Raw genomic sequence first — 19862 nt, forward strand, 5'->3', positions numbered from 1 at the left:
TTATATACACAATGAGTTTTTCTCATCCATAAAGAAGAATGCAATTATATCATGCTAAGTGAAATAATACAGACTCAAAAATTCAATTCTCTCATATGTGGAAGACAGAGCAAAATAAGGGAAAGAAGAGTGGGGGTCAGATATTGTAAATATACAGGGAAGATCAGTGAGGTAGAAGAAGGAAATCAAGAGGGAGAGAGGAAGGAAGGGAAAGGGGAGGAAATGTGGAATGAATTTAATAAAATAATACTATGTACTATATAAATATATATATATTTTTTTACAGGGAATTTTACTTTAATGTACATATAGAAAGCACTAATCAAAAATAAATAAATAAATGAGTAAAAGGAAGATCTATAGGGTCGAAAGGAAGGAGAATAGGTGGAGGGATGCAGGAGGAAAAGGGGAGGGAAACCTGTATTGAAATGGAGTAAATCAAACTCCATATATGTATTATTTTATCAAAATGAACCCAAGTACTATGTATAACTATAAAACTCTAATTAAAAAGACTATATATATATATTATATATGTTAAGAGAAATTAAGACAATACATATAGAGTGTGCATTTACACATACATTACAAACATATATATAGAGAGATATTTCTTTAAAACAAAAACAAGCTACAGACTTGGAAAAATATTTGCAAACCACATATCTGACAAATTATTGTTATCTGTAGTATGTAAATAATCTCAAAACTGAACAAAAAATCAAAGCATATAGAAACGAGGCAAAAGATGTGAGGAGACATTTAACTAAACAGGATATACAAGTGGCAAATAAACCCATGAAAATATTTTCTATTACATTAGCTAGCCTTTAGGAAAAACAATTAAAGTCATATTGAAACACAGGGAAATACCTATCAGAACGACCAAAATAAAAAAATAGTTACAACACTAAATACTGGTGAGGATGCATAAAACTATATCAACTCATATATTGCTGGTGGGAATATATAATGGCACATGTACTTTGGGAAACATTTTGGCAGTTTAGTATGAAGTCAGAAATGTACCTAGCATATGACTCAGCAATTGCACCCCTAGGGATGGGATTTATCTCAGGGAAATGAAAGCTCACAGTCACACGAAAAGCTATATACAAATATTTATAGCAGTTTTATCTGCAATAGCCACATTTTTTAATATGTGAATGGTTAAATTAATTGTGGCACATTGCTACTTATTTTTGTATATTGATCTTACCATCAACTACCTTATACTAAACTCTCATATATTTTATGATCTTAAAATCTAATATATAGACTTTTCCAATAATCTATTATTTCTCTAAAGGTAGAAAATAGATTTTTTCCATCAGTTTTACATATTCACAGAGTGGAAAGGAGAGTATTAGAATAGAGTTTGAGGTTTTAATGCTTTCTGGACATTTAACATAAAATTTACCACCTGGTAGGTTTATTACTATTTCGTTTTAAAAAAAAATATAGAGTCATTTTTGACATTTCCATGCCTCATCACTTTTCCCCCTCATTTCATTTTATTGCCTAAAAGTCCAGACAATTGAAAATACATTTCGTGTTAGCACTGGTGTCTTTGTTTCTGACTAATGAAGTTCTAACATTTCATAGTCAGGCATGATAGTTGCTCTCATGCCTTGATAGATATACTTTACCAAGTTGGGGAAGTTGCTTTGTATTGAAAGCTTACTAAGAAACTTTTTCTATAATCCATGTTAAAGTTTTTACTAATTATTTGAGCATTTATCAATGGGGTTATGTCCTTTCTTGTATGATTTATTAATTATTATGCTTGAGAATCTGTTTTTGAATTTGGTGTACATGTTTTTCTCTCCTGGGAACTGTTTGTTGATGTTTTTGCTCATTTTTCTGTTGGAATATTTATAGAATTTATTTTCATATTTACTCTTTGTCAATTATATATATTACATGTCTTCTCCCAGTTGGTAACTTGTTCTGAAACATTTTTTAAGGTGTCTTCTGATGAATAGACGTTCATCCCAAATTATTTCAGTGTGGGTTTATATCTTGTGTATATGCCTCAAAATATTTGTATTACATTTTTTACATTTGTTTGACATTTGGAAAGATGTGACATTTTGGAATTAAAAATCTTTTATTTAAATACTTAAACTTACCAGCTGTCTTCTTGTATCTTTCAATTATGTTGACAAGATGGATGACAATTTGATTCTATCTCTTGATGATGATTGCCTCTTTTCTCTATGGAAGATTGAAATCTTATTGGGATTAAGTTCAATGATTCTCCAAGTCTTAACTCTGGACCAGCGGTATCATCATCCTTTCGGATCTGTTAGAAATGCAAATTCTGTCACTCAACCCCAGACCCACTAAATAAAAATACTCTGGGGATGAATACAGCAGCCTTTATTTTCACCAGACCTCATAGATGAATCTGATGCATACAAAAGTTTTGAACTTTTTGAAGTTCTAGATCCTTGTTACTCAAAATATGATCTATAATTTAGCATTGTTTTAGTTAGGTTTTTGTTGCTGTGAACAAAAGACCTGACAAGAACTGAACGATTTAGAGGAGGAACAGTTTATGTTGGTTTAAGGTTTCAGAGATTCAGTTTATGGTCAACCAACTCCATAGCTTCAGTCTCAAGATGAGGCAAAACATCATGGAGGAAGGGCGTGGCAGAGAAAAACCGGCTCAGGAAATGGCAACCAGGAAGCAGAAAGAGCTCCTCTCACAAAGGACAAAACATAAACCCCAAAGGCACACACTCCTAGTGACCTACTTACTTTAGCCACACCCTACCTGCCTATTGCCCAGTTAATTAACATCAGTGGATTAATTCACTGATTAGGTTACTCCTCTCATAATCTGATCATTTCACCTGTGAAAATTCTTGCATTGTTTCACATATGATTTTTGGTAGGACAACTCACATTTAAACTATAACAAGCATCATCAGCTACATACATAAATGTATCAAACATTATATGATGTTAGATTTATGATGGTTGCACTTGCAAAAGTGAAGTTTTCAGTAAAGGATAAAATTCAATTTCCCACCTCTTTCAATTTTATTAAAATTATTTGTTAAATTCCACTTTGTCTAAGTCTTCTAGAAGAGTTTATGTTAAAATTTGGTTATGTTACTTTTAATATCTAGTAAGTACAAAATATTTTTAGTTATTGACTTTTATCATCATCTTTTATTAACTATTGGAGACATGAAGCTTTGCCACAGTATATTAAACTAATTTTTTGCATTCTGTTCTTTTTTTTTTTTTTTTAATAGGCATTGTTTGAAACTGCTGGAACACAAAAGGAAGAACAATTGGTAAACCTAGCTGGAAAAATTGAATGTGAAGGACCTCATCGTCAGTTCAATAACTTTGTTGGGACCTTGTATTTAAGGGGTAAAAGGTATTATATTCTCTTCTCAAGTATTTTTTTTCCTCTTCTGGAGCACAATATGTTGCAGTTTCTGTTCTGTCAATAATAACATTTGAAAGCATTATAATTGTTTATATTTTCCTTGACTTTGAAATACCCTGATGCTCCTGTGAAAATGTTAAAATTTTGGAAAATATATGGCATTTTCTTAATCAGGATACTTGTGTTAGTCAGCTTCATGTTACTGTAATGAAATACCTGAGACAATTAACTTATAAAAAGAAAAAGTTTATTATAGCTCAAGTTCCAGCCAAAGATTGGGTGGACTCATGACTTTGGGCCTCTGGCAAGGGTGACATATAATGGAGGGAATGCATGGCAGAGAAAACTGTTGTGAGCCAGGAAACAGAGAAGAAAGTTAGGAAGATCTCAGGATTCCACTATTGCTTCCATGGGCATGCCTCAAGTGACCTAAAGACTTTCCACCAAGCCCCATTTTCAAAAGGTTCCAACACCTCCCAATAGCACCACCCTGAGGACCAAGGGTTCACCACATGGTCCTTTGGGAACATTATTCATATTTAAACAATAGCAATCAATAAATGCTATAGATAGAGAAGTGAAGTCCAAGTTCTCTTTGACTATAAGCACTTTGCATATCACATGGAGTAAATCACATTTTGAAAGTGACCAAAAATAAGCCAAATGGACTTGGTTTGATGATAATGGAGAAGTTTTCTTTACTTTTGCTCTAGTCCTATGCATTTTGCACTTTTTAGGAACATCTTTTATATGGCAGGTCAATCTAGTGCTGGAGGTAAGGAGGTCAAGTAAATACTGCAGGCTTTACCTGCTTCTATGCTCTGAATTACTCCCACACATTTCCTTCTATAGATTACTAAATAGACACACAGTTATTTGTCTAAAAAACCCTCTCTGACAAATTTTATAGGCACTCTAGGCCTAAAGAGATAAATTTTCTTTCTAAAATTTATAATCATCATGTCTTTGGAATGGTGAGAAATGGACACCAAAGTAAAATTTTTTTTCATGCTCTTTTAGAAATAGGTGATTTTATGAAGAAACATCTGTTGTAATGTCATTTGCTTCCAAAGTTGAACTTGACAAAAGGAAATATATGTAAGGCGAAGACTGGTTTTAAATTCTGTGTCACTGCAGCCAAGTATCAGTCAAGAACAACATAGAGAAAGGAAAGTTTACTTGGGGCTCATGGTTTCAAAGGTCTCAGTCCAAATATGGCCAACTCCATTGGTTGGGGCTCAGTGTGAAACTGTGCATCATAGTGGTAGGTACTAGAGGAGGAAAGCATCTCAGTTTGTGGCATGGTCAGGAAGTACAGAGAGGGAAAGGAAGGGAAGGGAATGGAAGGAAGAAGGAAGAAGGAAGGGAAAAAAGAACTACAGGAAAGATGAACCCTTTCAGGGCACATCCTCAGTAACACACCTTCTGATTAGGGTGCAACTCTCACAATCCAATAATTTCACCTCTGAACATTCCTGCATTAACACAGGAGCTTTTGGAAAACACCTTCTATCCAAACCATAACAACAACAACAACAACTACAAAAGCCTATTTTTTTTTCACACTGTAAGAAAAGAATTTCTTTGGTACTTTATAAATGTTCTTTTTCATTTTTAGTCCTGTTTCAGTTGGGCCTGACCAGATGTTGCTGAGAGGTACACAGCTGAAAAATACTCTGTGGATCATTGGTATCGTTATTTATACTGGATTTGAAACCAAATTGATGCAGGTAAAATCATCTGTGAGGATAAATTGTCTGATTCTAGATGTTTTCTTCTGATTTTAAGTGAGGGAGTTTAGTATATATCATTTGAATTCAGGAGGCTCATACCTGTTTATTTCTCTGAAATTTAAAGGCAAGTTCATATTATACCTGTAGTTTTAGATATTTCTTCAGATTTTCAAAGTTATTTCTTACCAGATATTTATTACCTAAAATGTAATTATCCTGTTTTTATAGTACAATTCTTTGTGTGTGTGTATTTTGGTTTTTGGGTATTTGTGTGTGTGTACATGTGTGTGTGAACATGAACAAATGTGCTATTGTGCAGAATGCTGTCAAATCACCTCTCAAGAGATCAAAGGTCGAGAAAGTAACCAACTTGCAGATCCTTGTTTTGTTGCTGCTCCTCTTTCTGATGTCTGCAGTGAGCTGTGTGGGAGCCCTGATCTGGAATAAAATATACCTGGAAAACATTTGGTACATGGGAAATAATGGTAAGTGTTTGAGTATTCAAGAAACCACTTTTGGAACTTGTGCTTTTAAAAGGGACTTTAAAGACTTACTTCCAAACATTTGTTTAAGAGGTAGGGCACTCGTTCTAACAATTTTGACTGGTGTCTTTTTTTTTTTTTTTTTTTTTTGAGAAAGTGATTGAGAATTAGTATTAGGAACAATGTTCCCTTCTTAAAAATTTTAAAGCTTTATTTTTAATTGAGAAATAATGGCATTTATGAAGTACAATATGATTTTTGACATGTATACATTGTGGAATGATTTAATCAATCTATTATGTTCTTAACCTCATACACTTACTGTTTTCTTGTTCTGAAAACACTTAAAAACTTCTCTTTTGGCAGTTTTCAAATATACAATGCATTAGTATTAATGATGGTCACCACTCTACAATCAGCCTCCAGAACTTATTCCTCCTGTCTAACTAAAACTTTGCACTGTTTAACACAGAACCCCATTATGTCATTCTCACTGTCTCCCAGACCCTGGGAACCACCATTCTACTCTCTACTGCGATGACTGACATTTTAGATTCTAAACATAAGTGAGAGCATTGCAGTATTTGCCTTTCTGTGATTGACTTATTTCACTTAACACAATAGCCTTCAGTTTCATCCTTGTTTTTACATATGACAATATTTACTTGTTTTTGAGACCAAATAGTGTTTCTCCTGTGTGCGTATGTGTGTATGTGTGTGCCTCACATTTTCTTTATCAATTCCTTGACTGATGGACGCTTAGGTTGATGCTATCTCTTGGTTCTTGCAATACTGCTGCAATAAATGCAAGACTGCCTTTATCTCTTCGACACACTATTTCCTTTCCTTAGAATATATACCCAGTAGTGGAACTGTTGGATCATACGATAGCTCTAGTTTCAATATTTTGAGGAAGTTCCATAGCATTTTCCAAAATGCCTGTGCTAATTTCCATACCCACTAATGGTATACAAGGGTTCCCTTTCTTCTACATCCTTGATAACATTTGTTATTCTTTTATAAAAGTCATTCTACCAGGTGTAACATGCAAACTCATTGTGGTTTTAATTCACATTTTCCTAATCATTAGTGATGTTGAGCATTTTTTCATTTACCTGCTTGCCATCATATGGCTTCCTTTGAGGAATTTCTGTTTGTGGCCTTTGCCCATTTTTTAAATTGGGTTGCTTTCTTCCTGTTGGGTTTTTGAATTCTTTATATATTTTCAATATTGGTCAATTATGAGACATATGGTTTAAGATTATTTAAAAGATTATTGTGGCAATTACACATAGTTATGGCATTCCAAAATAAGTATAGAGATAGGACTCGGGGAAGAAGCATGAGAATGTAAGCCAGATACACAAGGGTCTAAGTCTTTAGCTTAACACTTAGTAACTACAAGAATTTTGATAAAGTTTTTACTTCCCTAGGCTGTGCTTCCCTCATGTGAAAATGGGAATAATACCTACCTCATTGGGTTAATACAGTGCTTTGTGTGTGATGTACATTGATGAGAAAATGAGGAAAATGGGGGATTCTGTTATTAAATTGATCTGCTATGTAAAATTTTTAAAGCATTTTTATTTGTTCTTTTTAGTTATACGTGACAGTAGAATGTATTTTGACGTATTGTACATACCTGGAGTACCAGTTCTTGTGGCTGTACATGATGTTGAGTTACACTGGTCATGTATTCATGTACGAACATAGGAAAGTTATGTCCTATTCATTCTCCTGTCTCAAAGTGAACTGGTACTTGGCATTGAAAGTTCAGCATTTTTTTGTTAATGTATTTCTATGTTTCAGAGTAAACCATTATACATCTCTCTGGCTTTTATATTCTATCTTTGAGGATCTTGAACTATTTTAATCTCCCTTGTGTAGACCTGTTTGGGAGCATTTTAGGAATAAAGAAAGAAACTAAGATGTAGACTCTGTAGGTAGCATCAAAACCTAAGGCAGGTTTATTCTTACACAGTAGGGATTTCCAGATGTTCATTGGTTTTCAATGTTATGAATTTTAGATTTTAGATTTTTAAAAAGTAATCGATTTTTAAAAAGTAATCTGGGGCTAGGGTTGTAGCTCAGTGCTTGCTTAGCATGTGTGAAGCACTGGGTTCAATTCTCAGCACCACACATAAACAAATGAATAAAATAAAAGTCCATCGACAACTAAAAAAAATTTTTAAGAAGTAATCTGGATTTAAATTTGCTTTTCCAATTTGCTCTAACACAAGATAGTTAATAATAGCTGTGTTAGCTTTTCATTACTGTAATAAAATTACCCATATAATTAACATATAAAGAGAAAAATGTTTATTTTGGCTCACTGTTTTAGTGGTTGCAGTCCATGATCAACTGGCTTTGTTACTTTGAGTTTGTGGTAAAGCAGCATGTCATGGTAGGGCAAAGCTGCTTACATCTAGAGCCAGGAAGCAAAGAGGGATGGAGGGGAACAGGGTCCCACAATCCTCCTTGGAGACATGTACCCAATTACCTAAGTACCTCCCACCAGTATCCCCACCTTTAATGTTTCCACCATTTACCAAAAGGTTCACCCTTGGGCCTTTAATACGTGGGCTTTTGACGGACATTCTACATCAGAAGAATAGCATCATATTATTTTGGACATAAAAACTTAACAATAGTTACTGATATTTTGAGTTCTACAAAATTTGTCAAGATTGGTATGCCATATAAATAACATTTTCTTTCCTTTTCAATCAGAGTTCTTGAGAGAGGAGATGACTCTTACTGTTTCTATTTCTTGGTTGTTCTTATGCCCATATAAAAAGTAGTTATGTACACACGACAATTACTTCGGTGGGGTTCTATTTACTACACTGGATTGGCATATCTCTGCTTAATGTCCCACTACTTGCTCTTGTGAGTGAAATTTTATTGACATAGCCATGCTTACTTGTTTCATGTTTTCATGTCACAATAGCAGAGCTGAGTAATTGCAAAGGAGACTGTATAGGCAGCACGACTAAAAGATGTACCCTCTAGCTCTTACTAAAAATGTTTTCTGCTCCCTGGCATACAGAGTCCAAGCTAAACCTCCTCCAGCATGGCATACCAAGACCTTCACTACCTTATCCATTCCCCATGGTATGATATTCCCCTACTTCCTCCTCAGTATGTAATCTCCATTAACAAAGTACTGCTTGCTTTTTGGTATCTTTCAGGAACCTTACATTAACTGGCTGTTGATGCCTCCAGGCCTTTTGTCCAATGCTCCTTTAGGCTTCAAATTTCTTCTCTGGCCCCTCTTCACCTAACACTCCTCAATTAGGCCAAGATGAGGCATTATCTTCTCTTGTGGCATTTCCTGACTTACTTCTCCCAGTTTTTAAAATATTTTTATTTTTTTTATTTAGGAGTTCTCCTTGGTTCTATTTTAATATTCATCATGGAATTTATTCCATTTCCATGTTTCATTATTGTTTATTTGCCCCCCAACCCTAGATTGTGAATTTCCTATGTGTGTGATTTTAAAAAACATTTTTTTATTAGTGCTTTATAGTTAGACATAATAGTGAGTTTCATTTTGACATAGTTATACATGCATGGAATATAATTTGTTCCATTTCGGTCCCCAGTCCTTCCTTCCCTACTCTCTTTACTCTCTGTTTCCCTTCCTCTGTGCTACTGATCTAGTTATTTATTGTTAACTTCACTTGTTGAATCTTAAAAAAGTATAATTACAATATATGTACATATTTATACACACATTTTATTTTCCTTAATGCCGTTTATCTCTTTGACTTCACACCCACGGTTATTTCCAGCTATAAGGTCCTCCTCATTCCCTTCCTTTCGTCTCCTGCATTTAGCAAACTTCCTTCTTCAAATTCTGCTCATCTCCTTCTCTGAGATGCTCCTGTCTGAGATGCTGGCCCTTTCTCTTTGTGTTGTTGATATGCTCAATGCTCTGTGCTACCATAGAATTCCTCACACTATCTTTATTGACACAGTTTCCTTCCTCAGGTGGCATCCTGAACTCCCTGAGGCCAGGGTGATCTTGAATCTCAGTGCTTCCCATACTCCTCACACATGACTACTATTTGATTAATTTTCATAAAGAATACTCATTTGGGGTCCACTTTTAATCATAATTTTCATGGAAAAAAGTCCACAATTCTAATAATGGAGTAATTCAAATGAAGATGAATGAAATCATTGTCTGAAGCTGTGACATAGTTCTGATTTTCTTCCATAGATAACCCCTCCCACAACTTTGTGTTTGATTTAGTGGTATTCATTATCTTGTACCACAACCTTGTTCCCATCAGTCTTCTGTTAACTCTGGAAACTGTGAAATTTATTCAGGCACAGTTTATAAACTGGGTGAGTATTAAAATCAGAAATGTAAACAAAAATTCTCTCTTGAGCCATTTCTAAGAACTGATATACTAATTGAGTCCTTGTGATGGGGATAGTATAGCCAATGGGCCAGGGATGCTTTCAACAGGAAAGACAAGCACTAGCGTCAACATGGCTTAGTAATGTGGGGACCTCTTTGTAATCTTGAGGACACTATTTTTTCATACTTTTGTTTTTAACTGTGGAAAAAGACTTAAGACATAGTAGCCTGGTAGCAAGTATGGAGAGAGAAGTTAATCCAATAAAATTCAAGATACTCAATAGAGAAGGAGAGTCTAAGTAGACTTATAGATCTTGGCTAGAATGATAGATTCTTGGCAAACATCAAAGGAGAACATTGTTTTTATTTTGTTAGTTTTTGTTGGTGCTAGGATCAAACCCAGAATCTCACCATACTAGGCAAGGGTTCTACTACAAGCTACACCCTGTCCCCAGTCAGAGAATGCCATGAAGTGAAACAAAGTGCTTTTAAACATATTCTCATTTAACTTTTGTAGAATGCTGTGAAAGCCAAGTTGTGGCTCCTATTTTTTTTTTTTTTTTTTTTTTTTGGTACTGGGGATTGAACTCAGGGACAGGGTCTCACTGAATTGCTTAGCACCTTGCTTTTTTTGAAGCTGGCTTTGAACCCCCCCATCCTCCTGCCTCAGCCTCCCAAGCTGCTGGGATTACAAGCGTGCAACACCATGCTTAGCTGCTCCTGGTTGCTCCTATTTTTCATGTAGTATCTGGACACAGAGATGCTAATTAACTTATTTAAGTTCACAGGTTGGCTGAGGCAGAGCCAAGAATTTGAAAGCCAAGTCTTTCAATCCCTATTCACTAATACAGAGGTGCTGCTTCTCTCAAATTGATTCTCCTGTTGTGTAAGAGAAGTTAACATATTAGGTTATTCTAGGTATTCTACACTCTCCCTTGTGGGTTATAGAACTATCAGTGTCAGTGTAGACTTCTAGAAGAGATTCTGAACCTCATTCTGATTCTGGTTTGGACTTTATTTTTCATTTATTGCAGGATGAAGATATGCATTATGACCAAAATAATCTTTATGCAATGGCCAGAACATCCAATCTTAATGAAGAGCTTGGGCAGGTGAGAGACTTTTCAGGGAATGAACAATGAGATAGCTTAAAAGAAGAAGACTTTTGCAAATCTTAATGCCAAAGTGAGCACAGGGTACAGTTCACACTGACATGTGGAATCAGTTGGGAATTTGTAGGCATATTTTGTTCGAAATATTGATAATTTTGCATCATGTTTAAATATACTGCATCTGTTGAAGCAGAACAGACCTACTACAGGTTATTATGTGTTTATGAAAGAGTGAAAAGTTAGAAGAGAAGACAGGGAAGGCTGCTGTTAGCTCTCAGGTGTGCTAATAGCAGTTAGTTTTCAAAGTCAGGAACTTGATGAGGAGAGCCCACACCTTCCTTTTCCCTCCTTCCCTGAGGCAGATGACCCACAAAAAGCAGCCAAAGGCTGCTATAAAATTTCAGAGGTTGCTACAGAATTTTACACTTGCCAAACCCATACAGCTGCCTCATAGTTTCCTTATCTGTGTATGTGTAAATATTTAAAAACTCCCATTGATGTTGCTAAAAGAAGAAATACTTATAATTCTGATTTTTCTAAATATCTTTTTTCCCTTAATATGTTTTTATTAGATTGCAGTTTCCCATATTTCAGTTAATTGGGGATGTTAAGTTTCAAGGGTGTGAATCCTGGCTCTATCATTTATCAGCTAGTAATTTGGGGTTCTTGTGTGACTTCCCTGGTCTTGATTCCTAATATGTAAAATGGATAATAAGAGCATCTTTGTCATAAGTTTGCTATAACTGAATAGGACAATGTATATATAAAGCACTCAGCATAGTCCCTGGAGTATGGTAGGAACTTCATTAATGCTAGTCACTATAAACCGAACTGGGTAAATATAATTTTAAATTTATAATCACATTGTGTGGTATCATTTGAATAATGAGTTATCAATAAATATTTATTTAAGAAACATTTTGACTCTTGGAAATGCCTGTTCAGAGAACTACACCAATATTCTTTTTTACATTGAAGAACTAAAGATGAAGGAGGCTGCCATAATTAACTCTAGCATCTTTTCTCCTCATAAAAATCAGATTATTCATTTTAGAATGTGTTTTTAATTGATAGTTGAAAAAGTAACATTTCGTCAACCTTACCTAGAAAATTGGTGCCAGTCTTTTAGAGTAATAATTAAATTTAATCTTAATAAAAGAAGGCTTTAGGATGCAAGCTTGGAAAATAATTATATTGTTTATATAGGTAAAACCCTAATGAAAAGAACAAAAACAATGAAATTGAAAACAGAAGGGCAATAGAGAACTTAATATTCAGGATACACAAAAAAACTCCTAAAATTCAGCAGTAAAAAGACAAACTAATTCAAAAAAGCACAAAGGATTTGAACAGATATTTCTCCAAAGAAGATATTTAAATGGCCAATGAACTCTTGAAAAGACACTTAATATCATTAATCTTTAGGTAAATTAAAATCAAAACCACAATGAAATATCATTTCATAACCATTATTATGGATGTTATTTAAAAAAAAAAACAATAAACAACAAGTACTGATGATGATGTGGAAATTTTGCAACCCTTGTGCCTTAATGACAAAAATATAAAATGGTACAACTGCTCTGAAAAACAGTATGATTAATCCTCAAAATACTATGCATAGAATTACCATATGATCCAGAAATCCCACTTTTCAGTCTATACACAAAAAGTTGGTAGCAGGGGTTTGAAAATAAATTGTATGCAAATGTTCATAAAATCATTATTTGCAGTAGCAAAAAGGTGAAAACAACTCAAATGACCATCAGTGGATGAAAGGATAAACAGAGTGGCATACCCACACAATGGGGATATTATTCAGATCCAGAAAAGAATGAAATTTTGACACAAGGTTGATTTCATGTGTGTGTGTTTGGTGTTGGGGATAGAACCTATGGCCTGTGTACGCTAGGCAAGTGTGCTACCACTGAGATATATCCTCAGCCTCTCATGGATGAATCTTGAGCACATCATGCTATGTAAAATATGACATAAAAAAAGAAATTATATGATTCTATTTATGTGTCTGGGGTACTTGGAATTGTCAAATTCATAAAGACAGACAACTGAATAGCGATTTCTAAGGACTGAATGAAGAGGAGAATACAGTTATTGTTTGATAGGTGCTGGATTTCAGTTTGGATGATGGAAAAGTTCATCACAACTGGTGGTGATGGTTGCACAACAATTTTGTGAATATACTCAAAAAAGGTCAAAATAGTAAAGTTTGTCTTATATATATTTTGCCACAATAATACCAGTGCTTTAATATTGTTGGTTTTTTTTCTAGTTACGTAGTACTTTTGTCCAGTATTTTGACTATAAAATCTGTTAATCTTGCAGATAAGACATTATTTGTAGTTGTAGTTGTGTTTTTTACAGCATTGCTTGTTTAGATGTAACCACTTACCTCTCAGGGTCTCACTTTTAATTCTCATAACTCAGAACTGTCATTTGAGATGGTATATCTACTGTCTCAAGGACGTTCTTACAGTTTCCTTTAGAGAAGGATTGTAGGTGGTAAATATGGTCATGTTTTATATGTATGAAATTGTGATTGTTTCTCCCTATTGAAATATTATTACTTTCCCCAGAACCTTGGAAGGTCTCTTGTTTTATGTACAGTATCTAAGTTTTGTTGGACTCATACCAGTTTGTAATTGTCATATTTTCTTCATAAATACTGTCTTTTTTTATTAGTTAATGTCTCTTTTTTACATTTTGTACTCTGAAATTTAACTTTTACTTTGTTATTAATATTTCTGTTATTGCAAGCTCTTTACTTTCATTTAATGCATCATTTTCCATCCCTGATTTTCCTTTAAAAATTACATTGTTTAAATGTGCTTTTGCATGTCTCTGTGTATACATCATAGATGATATCTTCTGCATTTCATTATTTTTTGTTATTTTATTAAATAAAATATAAAGTTAACCAGTATCTCTCTTTTTCCCAAATAATAGAGATCTTAAAACTGTTTAACTGCACATTGTTTGGTATTGTTTGTTCAATAGAATTTCCATTTCTCATTAGAAACCAGCATTGTAGTTGTGACCAAATTAAAATTGCATAGAGTTTGTATTTCATTTTCATCTATTTAATGTTTTCTAGATACTTTTGATGAAATTTGTGGCAGAAAAATGGACTTGGGCTTCTGATTTTCTTTAGTTTGATGCTCAAACTTTGCTTTGCATATTACCATAAATTTTACCTCAAGTGTAAAACAAAGAGAAGAGCATGACCTTCAAAATAAGTATAAATATTAAGATAGAATTCTTATGGACTGCATTTCTTTCTAAAAAATTTACTTATTTTAAGAATTTAGAAAAGAAGGATTTAATCTTGTTGTCTTTGTTTTGTAAATACATTTTAAACGTGATTTATCATGTTCGCTTTTTGTTTAGGTAAAATATTTATTTTCTGATAAAACGGGAACCCTTACTTGCAACTCAATGACATTTAAGAAATGTACCATTGCAGGCGTAATTTATGGGTAAGTGTTTTTATTGTCATACTCTATTGCAAATTCTTTTTTTCCTTTTTTAAATTGGTGCATTGCAGTTATACATAAAAGCAAAATTCATTGTGGTATGTTCATACATGCACATGGCATAGTTTGATTAATTTCATTTCGCTGTTCTTCCTTTTTCCCATACCTCCCCCTCCCCTTTATTCTTCTTCCTCCACTCCACTGTTCTCCCTTCTATTTTCATGAGACACCCCTGAATCCATTTTAAAATTTCTTATTTCTCTGTAGCTTCCACATGTAAAATATTCCACCCTTGACTTTCTGCATCTGGCTTATTTCACTCTGTATGATGTTCTGAATTTCTATCCATTTACCAGCAAATGATGTAATTTCATTCTTCTTTATGGGTGAATAAAACTCCATTGTGTATATATATTTTTTCTTTATCCATTTGTCTATTGATGGGCATCTGGGCTGGTTCCATAAATTGGCTGTTATGAATTTTGCTGCTATAAAATTGGCATGCATGTATCACTATAGGGTGCCAGTTTTAGTTCTTTTGGATAAATACCAAAGAGTGCGATAGATGGGTCTCATGGTGGTTCCATTCCTAGTTTTTTGAGTAATCTTCATATTGCTTTCCAAAGTGGTTACGCTAATTTGTAGTTCCACCAAAAACATATGATTGTACTTTCCCCCTACATCCTCACCAGCATTTATTATTTATATTTTTGATGACTGCCATTCTAACTGGGGCAAAATGAATCTCAGTGTAATTTTGATTTGCATTTCCCTGATTGATACACATGTTCAACATTTTTTAATATACTTCTTAGTCATTTTTATTTCTTCTTTTAAGAAATGTCTGTTTAGTTCATTTGCCCATTTGTTGAATTGGTTGTTGTTGGGTTTTTTTTTTTTTTTTTTTGGTGTTAAGTTTTTTTTTGAGTTCTCTATATATTCTGAATATTAATCCCCTGTTGGAGGAGTAACTGGCAAAAATTTTGTCCCATTCTGTAGGCTGTCTCTTCACACTCTTGCTTCCTTTGCTATTCAGAAGCTTCCTTTGCTCTTCAGAAGCTTTTTTGAAGCCATCCCACTTGTTGATTCTTGGTTTTATTTCTTGAGCTTTGGGAGTCTTATTAAGAAAATCAGTTCCTGCGCCAGTATGTGGAGTGCTGACCTTGTTTTCTTCTAGCGGTTTCATTGTTTCTGGTCTAATTATTAGGTCTTGGATCCACTTTGGGTTGATTTTTGTGCGGGGTAAGAAACAGGGATCTGCGTTTTCATTCTTCTACATATGGATATTCAGGTTTCCTGACATCATTTGTTTAAAAGGCCATTTTTTTTCTCCAGCATCTGTTTTTGGTACCCTTGTCAAGGATCAGATGCCTGTGTCTATGTGGATTTGCCTCTGTGTCTTCCTTTCTATTCTACTGGTCTTCATGTCTGTTTTGATGCCAACACCATGCTATTTTTGAAACCATAGCTCTAGTTACAAAAGAGATATGGTATTGTGATGCCTTCAGCATTGCTGTTCTTGCTCAGTATTGCTTTGGCTATTCTGAGACTTTTATTCATCCATACGAATTTTGGGATTATTTTTTCTAGTTACCTGAAGAAGGTCATTGGTGTTTTGATGGGGATTGTGTTAAATCTGCGTAACACTTTGGTAGTATGATCATTTTGACAATATTAATTCTGAACATCCAAGAATATGGGAGATATTTCCATCTTTTAAGGTCTCAGTCAAATTTCTTTTTTCAGTGTTCTATAGTTTTCATTGTAGAGATCCTTCACTTCTTTGATTAGATTTATCCCCAAGTATTTTACTTTTTTTGAGACGATTGTGAATGCAGTAGTTTTCTTGATTTCTTTCTCAACAGTTTCATTACTGAAGTATAAGAAAGCTATTGATTTTTGTATATTGATCTTGTATCCTGCTACTTTGCTGAATTTGTTTATCAGCTGCAAAAGTCTTCTGGTGAAGTTTTTTTTGTGTGTGTGGAGGGATATTTATATTTATATTTATATCCCTTTAATTTTCTTCTTTTGCCTGATTGCTTTGGCTAGAATTTCAAAAACTATATTGAATAGAAGTGGTGAGAATGAACATTCTTGTCTTGTTCCTGAATTTAGAGGAAATACTTTCAACTTTTTCTCCATTCAGTATGATGTTGGCCTTGGGTTTTTCTTATAGCCATTATAATGTTGAGGAAGTTTCTTCTGTCCCTGTTTTTTTTCCCAGCATTTTAAACATAAATGGGTGCTAGCTTTTGTCAAAGACTTTTTCAGCATGTATTGAGATGATCTTGTGATTTTTGTTCTTAATTCTATTTATGTGATGAATTACATTTATTGATTTGTGCATGAACCAATCTTGCATCTCTGGTATGAAACTCAATTGGGCATGGTGTACTTTTGTGAATGCACTTTGCCAACATTTTATGAAGGAATTTTGTGTTTATGTTCATAAGAGATGTTGGTCTTTAGCTTTCTTTTCTTTATGTGTCTGTCTGGTTTTGGTATCAGGGTGATACTATCTTCATAGAATAAATTTGGGAGTGTTTTCCCCCTTTCTATTTCATGAAATAATTTGAGGAGGATTGTCGTTAGTTCTTCTTTGAAGGTCTGGTAGAACTCAGTTGAAAATCCATCTGGTCCTTGGCTTTTATTTTTTTAAAAGCTTTTAATTGCTGTTTTTTATGGTTTAGATATGATGTGTCCCCCAAAAGATCATGTGCAAGATAACAAGAAAGTTGAAATGATTGGGTTGAGAGTTTTTAACCTAACCAGTGTGTAAATCCACTGATATGGATTAACTGGTGGTAAATATAGGCATATAGGGTGTGGCTGGAAGAGATAGGTCACTGAGGTATGGTTTTGGGGTTTATATTTTGTCCCTAGTGAGCAGAGCTCTCTTTGCTTCCATTTTGCCATGTTCTGAGCTACTTTCTTCACTCATGTTCTTCTGCTTTGATGTTGTGTCTCACCTTGGAACTAGAACTGTGACCACTGAAACTGTGAGCCCAAAATAAGCTTTTCTCCTCTACAGTGTTCTTGTCAAGTCCGTTGTTCGCAATGGTGAAAAGCTGGCTAAAACACTGCTTCGATATCATTGCTTGATATTAGTCTGTTTAGGTTTTCTATACCTGCATGTTTTGATTTGGGTTAGTCATATATTTCCAAGTATTTGTCAATATCATCTAGATTTTCCAGTTTATTGGAGTTTGAATTTTCAAAACAGTTTCTAATGATGCTCTGGATATCAGAAGTGCCAGTGGTGTTATCTCTTTTTTCATCTATAACTTTGTTGATTTGGATCTTTTCTTTCTTTTGGTTAGTTTAGCCAGGGATTTAACAATCTTGCTTTCAAAGAACCAACACTGTTGCATTGTTCCTTCATATTGTTTTTTATTTTCAATTTCATTTATTTCAGCTTTGATCCTAATTATTTCTTGTCCTCTGATTTTGGAGTTAGTTTGTTCATTCTATGTATATTTGTTCTCATTTGTTTCTGAGAACTTTGTTTCTGCCCTGATTTTTTTTCTCCAATCTATTCCTCATTCAAATGTGTATTACTCAATCTCCATGTATTTGCTTTGGGTCCTAAAATATGGTCTATTTTGATGAAGGTGCCATGTGATACTGAGATGAAAGTGAATTCATCTGAATGAAATATTTTATAGATGTTGCTTAGGTCAAGTTGATTGATAGTAATTTTTAGTTCTGAAAAATCTTTATGTCTGGATATCCTTTTTTATTTTGTTGGAGTCTATTTTATTCTTTATATTTTATAGGGATTTTTAGGTGCACTAGAATTTGGGGCATAAATATTTACAATCTTCATATCTTTTTGTTGGATGAAACGACCTTCCTTGTCTCTTCTAATTTTATTTATTATTTATTAATTTTAACTTTAAGTCTACTTTGTCAGATATGAGAGTAGCTATTCTCACTTGCTTTTGGTCTCCATTTCCACCTTTCACCTTTGCCTTGTCAGGTGAGTCCTGTTTTTTAATCTACTCTGTTAGTCTCTATGTTTAATTAAAGAGTTGCTGACATTTACATTCAGTTATTATAGAGAGACAATTATTTTTCTTGTCATCTTTATTTCAAATGTTTTATTCAAGTTTTCCTTTCTAAGCTATTTCTTCTACTGAGATTTGCTTGTTTTCTTTGAAGTTAGTTTTGCATTTCCTCTGCATAATATATATATATATATATATATATATATAAAGCTGATTTAGTAGTCATGAATGCTTTTATTTTCTGCTTATCATGAAAAGTTTTTATTTCATCAATTCCAAAGGATAGCTTTACTGAATAAAGCAATCTTGTTGGCAATCATTATCTTTCAAAACTTGTGATAAGTTATTAAAAACTCTTCTGACTTTTAAAATCTGGGTCAAGAGATTAGTGCTAACTCCTACTGGTTTGCCTCTAAATGGAACCTGCTGTGTTATGGTTTAGATATGAGGTATCCCCCCAAAAGTTCATGTGTGAGATAGTGCAAGAATATTTCGAGGTGAAATAATTGGGTTTATGAAAGACTTAACCCAATCAATGAATTAATCCCCTGATAGGGATTAACTGAGTCATAACTAAAGTCAGGTAGGGTGTGAGTGGAGGAGGTGGGTCACTGGGGGCATGACATTGGTGTATATATTTTGTCCCTGGCACGTGGAGTCTTTCTTTCTCCTTCCTGGTGTGATGTCCTGAGCCACTTTCCTCTATCATTCCTTGGTACCATGATTTTCTGCCTTGTCTTGAGTCCAGAACAACAGAATTAGTTATCTATGGACTGAGACCTCTGCAACTATTAGCCCCCAAATAAAGTCCTCCTTCTCTAATTGTTCTTGTCAGGTCTTTTGGTCACAGCAGTGAAAAAACTGACCAAAACATGCTGTTTTCCTTTTGCAGCTTTAAAAATTCTCTTCTTGTTCTCATTGTAATTATAATGTATCTTTTTAGAGGATTGTTTTTGATCTTGTCTATTTGGGATTCTCAAGCCTCCTGTATTTGAGTGTCCAATCTTATTCCCAAGGTTTGGAAATTTTCCTGAAATTATTTCACTGAAAAGGCTTTGCATGACCTTAGTTTGTATCTCTCTTCCTTCCTCAATGACAGCAAGTTTTAGAGTTTTAGTATATTGTTCATGCTGTCCAATATACCCTGAATATTCTGTTCATGATCTTTTATCACCTTTATTACTAAGCTTTCAAGATTATATACCTTTTCTTTGAGGCCTGAAAATCTGTCTTCTGTATGATCTAATATACTAGTGATA

At 34.0% G+C, this 19862-nt stretch overlaps 1 protein-coding gene across 1 annotated transcript in view; it reads left to right on the forward strand.

Moving 5' to 3' along the window:
• The window catches only part of LOC124985625 (phospholipid-transporting ATPase IB-like), a 207097-nt gene that overhangs the window by 38042 nt on the left and 149193 nt on the right, over nt 1–19862 (forward strand). Inside the window, exons 9-15 of the mRNA XM_047554330.1 lie at nt 3267–3394; nt 5025–5136; nt 5459–5624; nt 9847–9974; nt 11025–11102; nt 14508–14596; nt 16297–16348. Of these exons, the coding sequence (XP_047410286.1) occupies nt 3267–3394; nt 5025–5136; nt 5459–5624; nt 9847–9974; nt 11025–11102; nt 14508–14596; nt 16297–16348 (753 nt within the window). The remainder of the gene's footprint in view (nt 1–3266; nt 3395–5024; nt 5137–5458; nt 5625–9846; nt 9975–11024; nt 11103–14507; nt 14597–16296; nt 16349–19862) is intronic.

This window comes from Sciurus carolinensis, chromosome 5 (assembly GCF_902686445.1).
Source record: "Sciurus carolinensis chromosome 5, mSciCar1.2, whole genome shotgun sequence".
Lineage (NCBI taxonomy): Eukaryota > Metazoa > Chordata > Mammalia > Rodentia > Sciuridae > Sciurus > Sciurus carolinensis.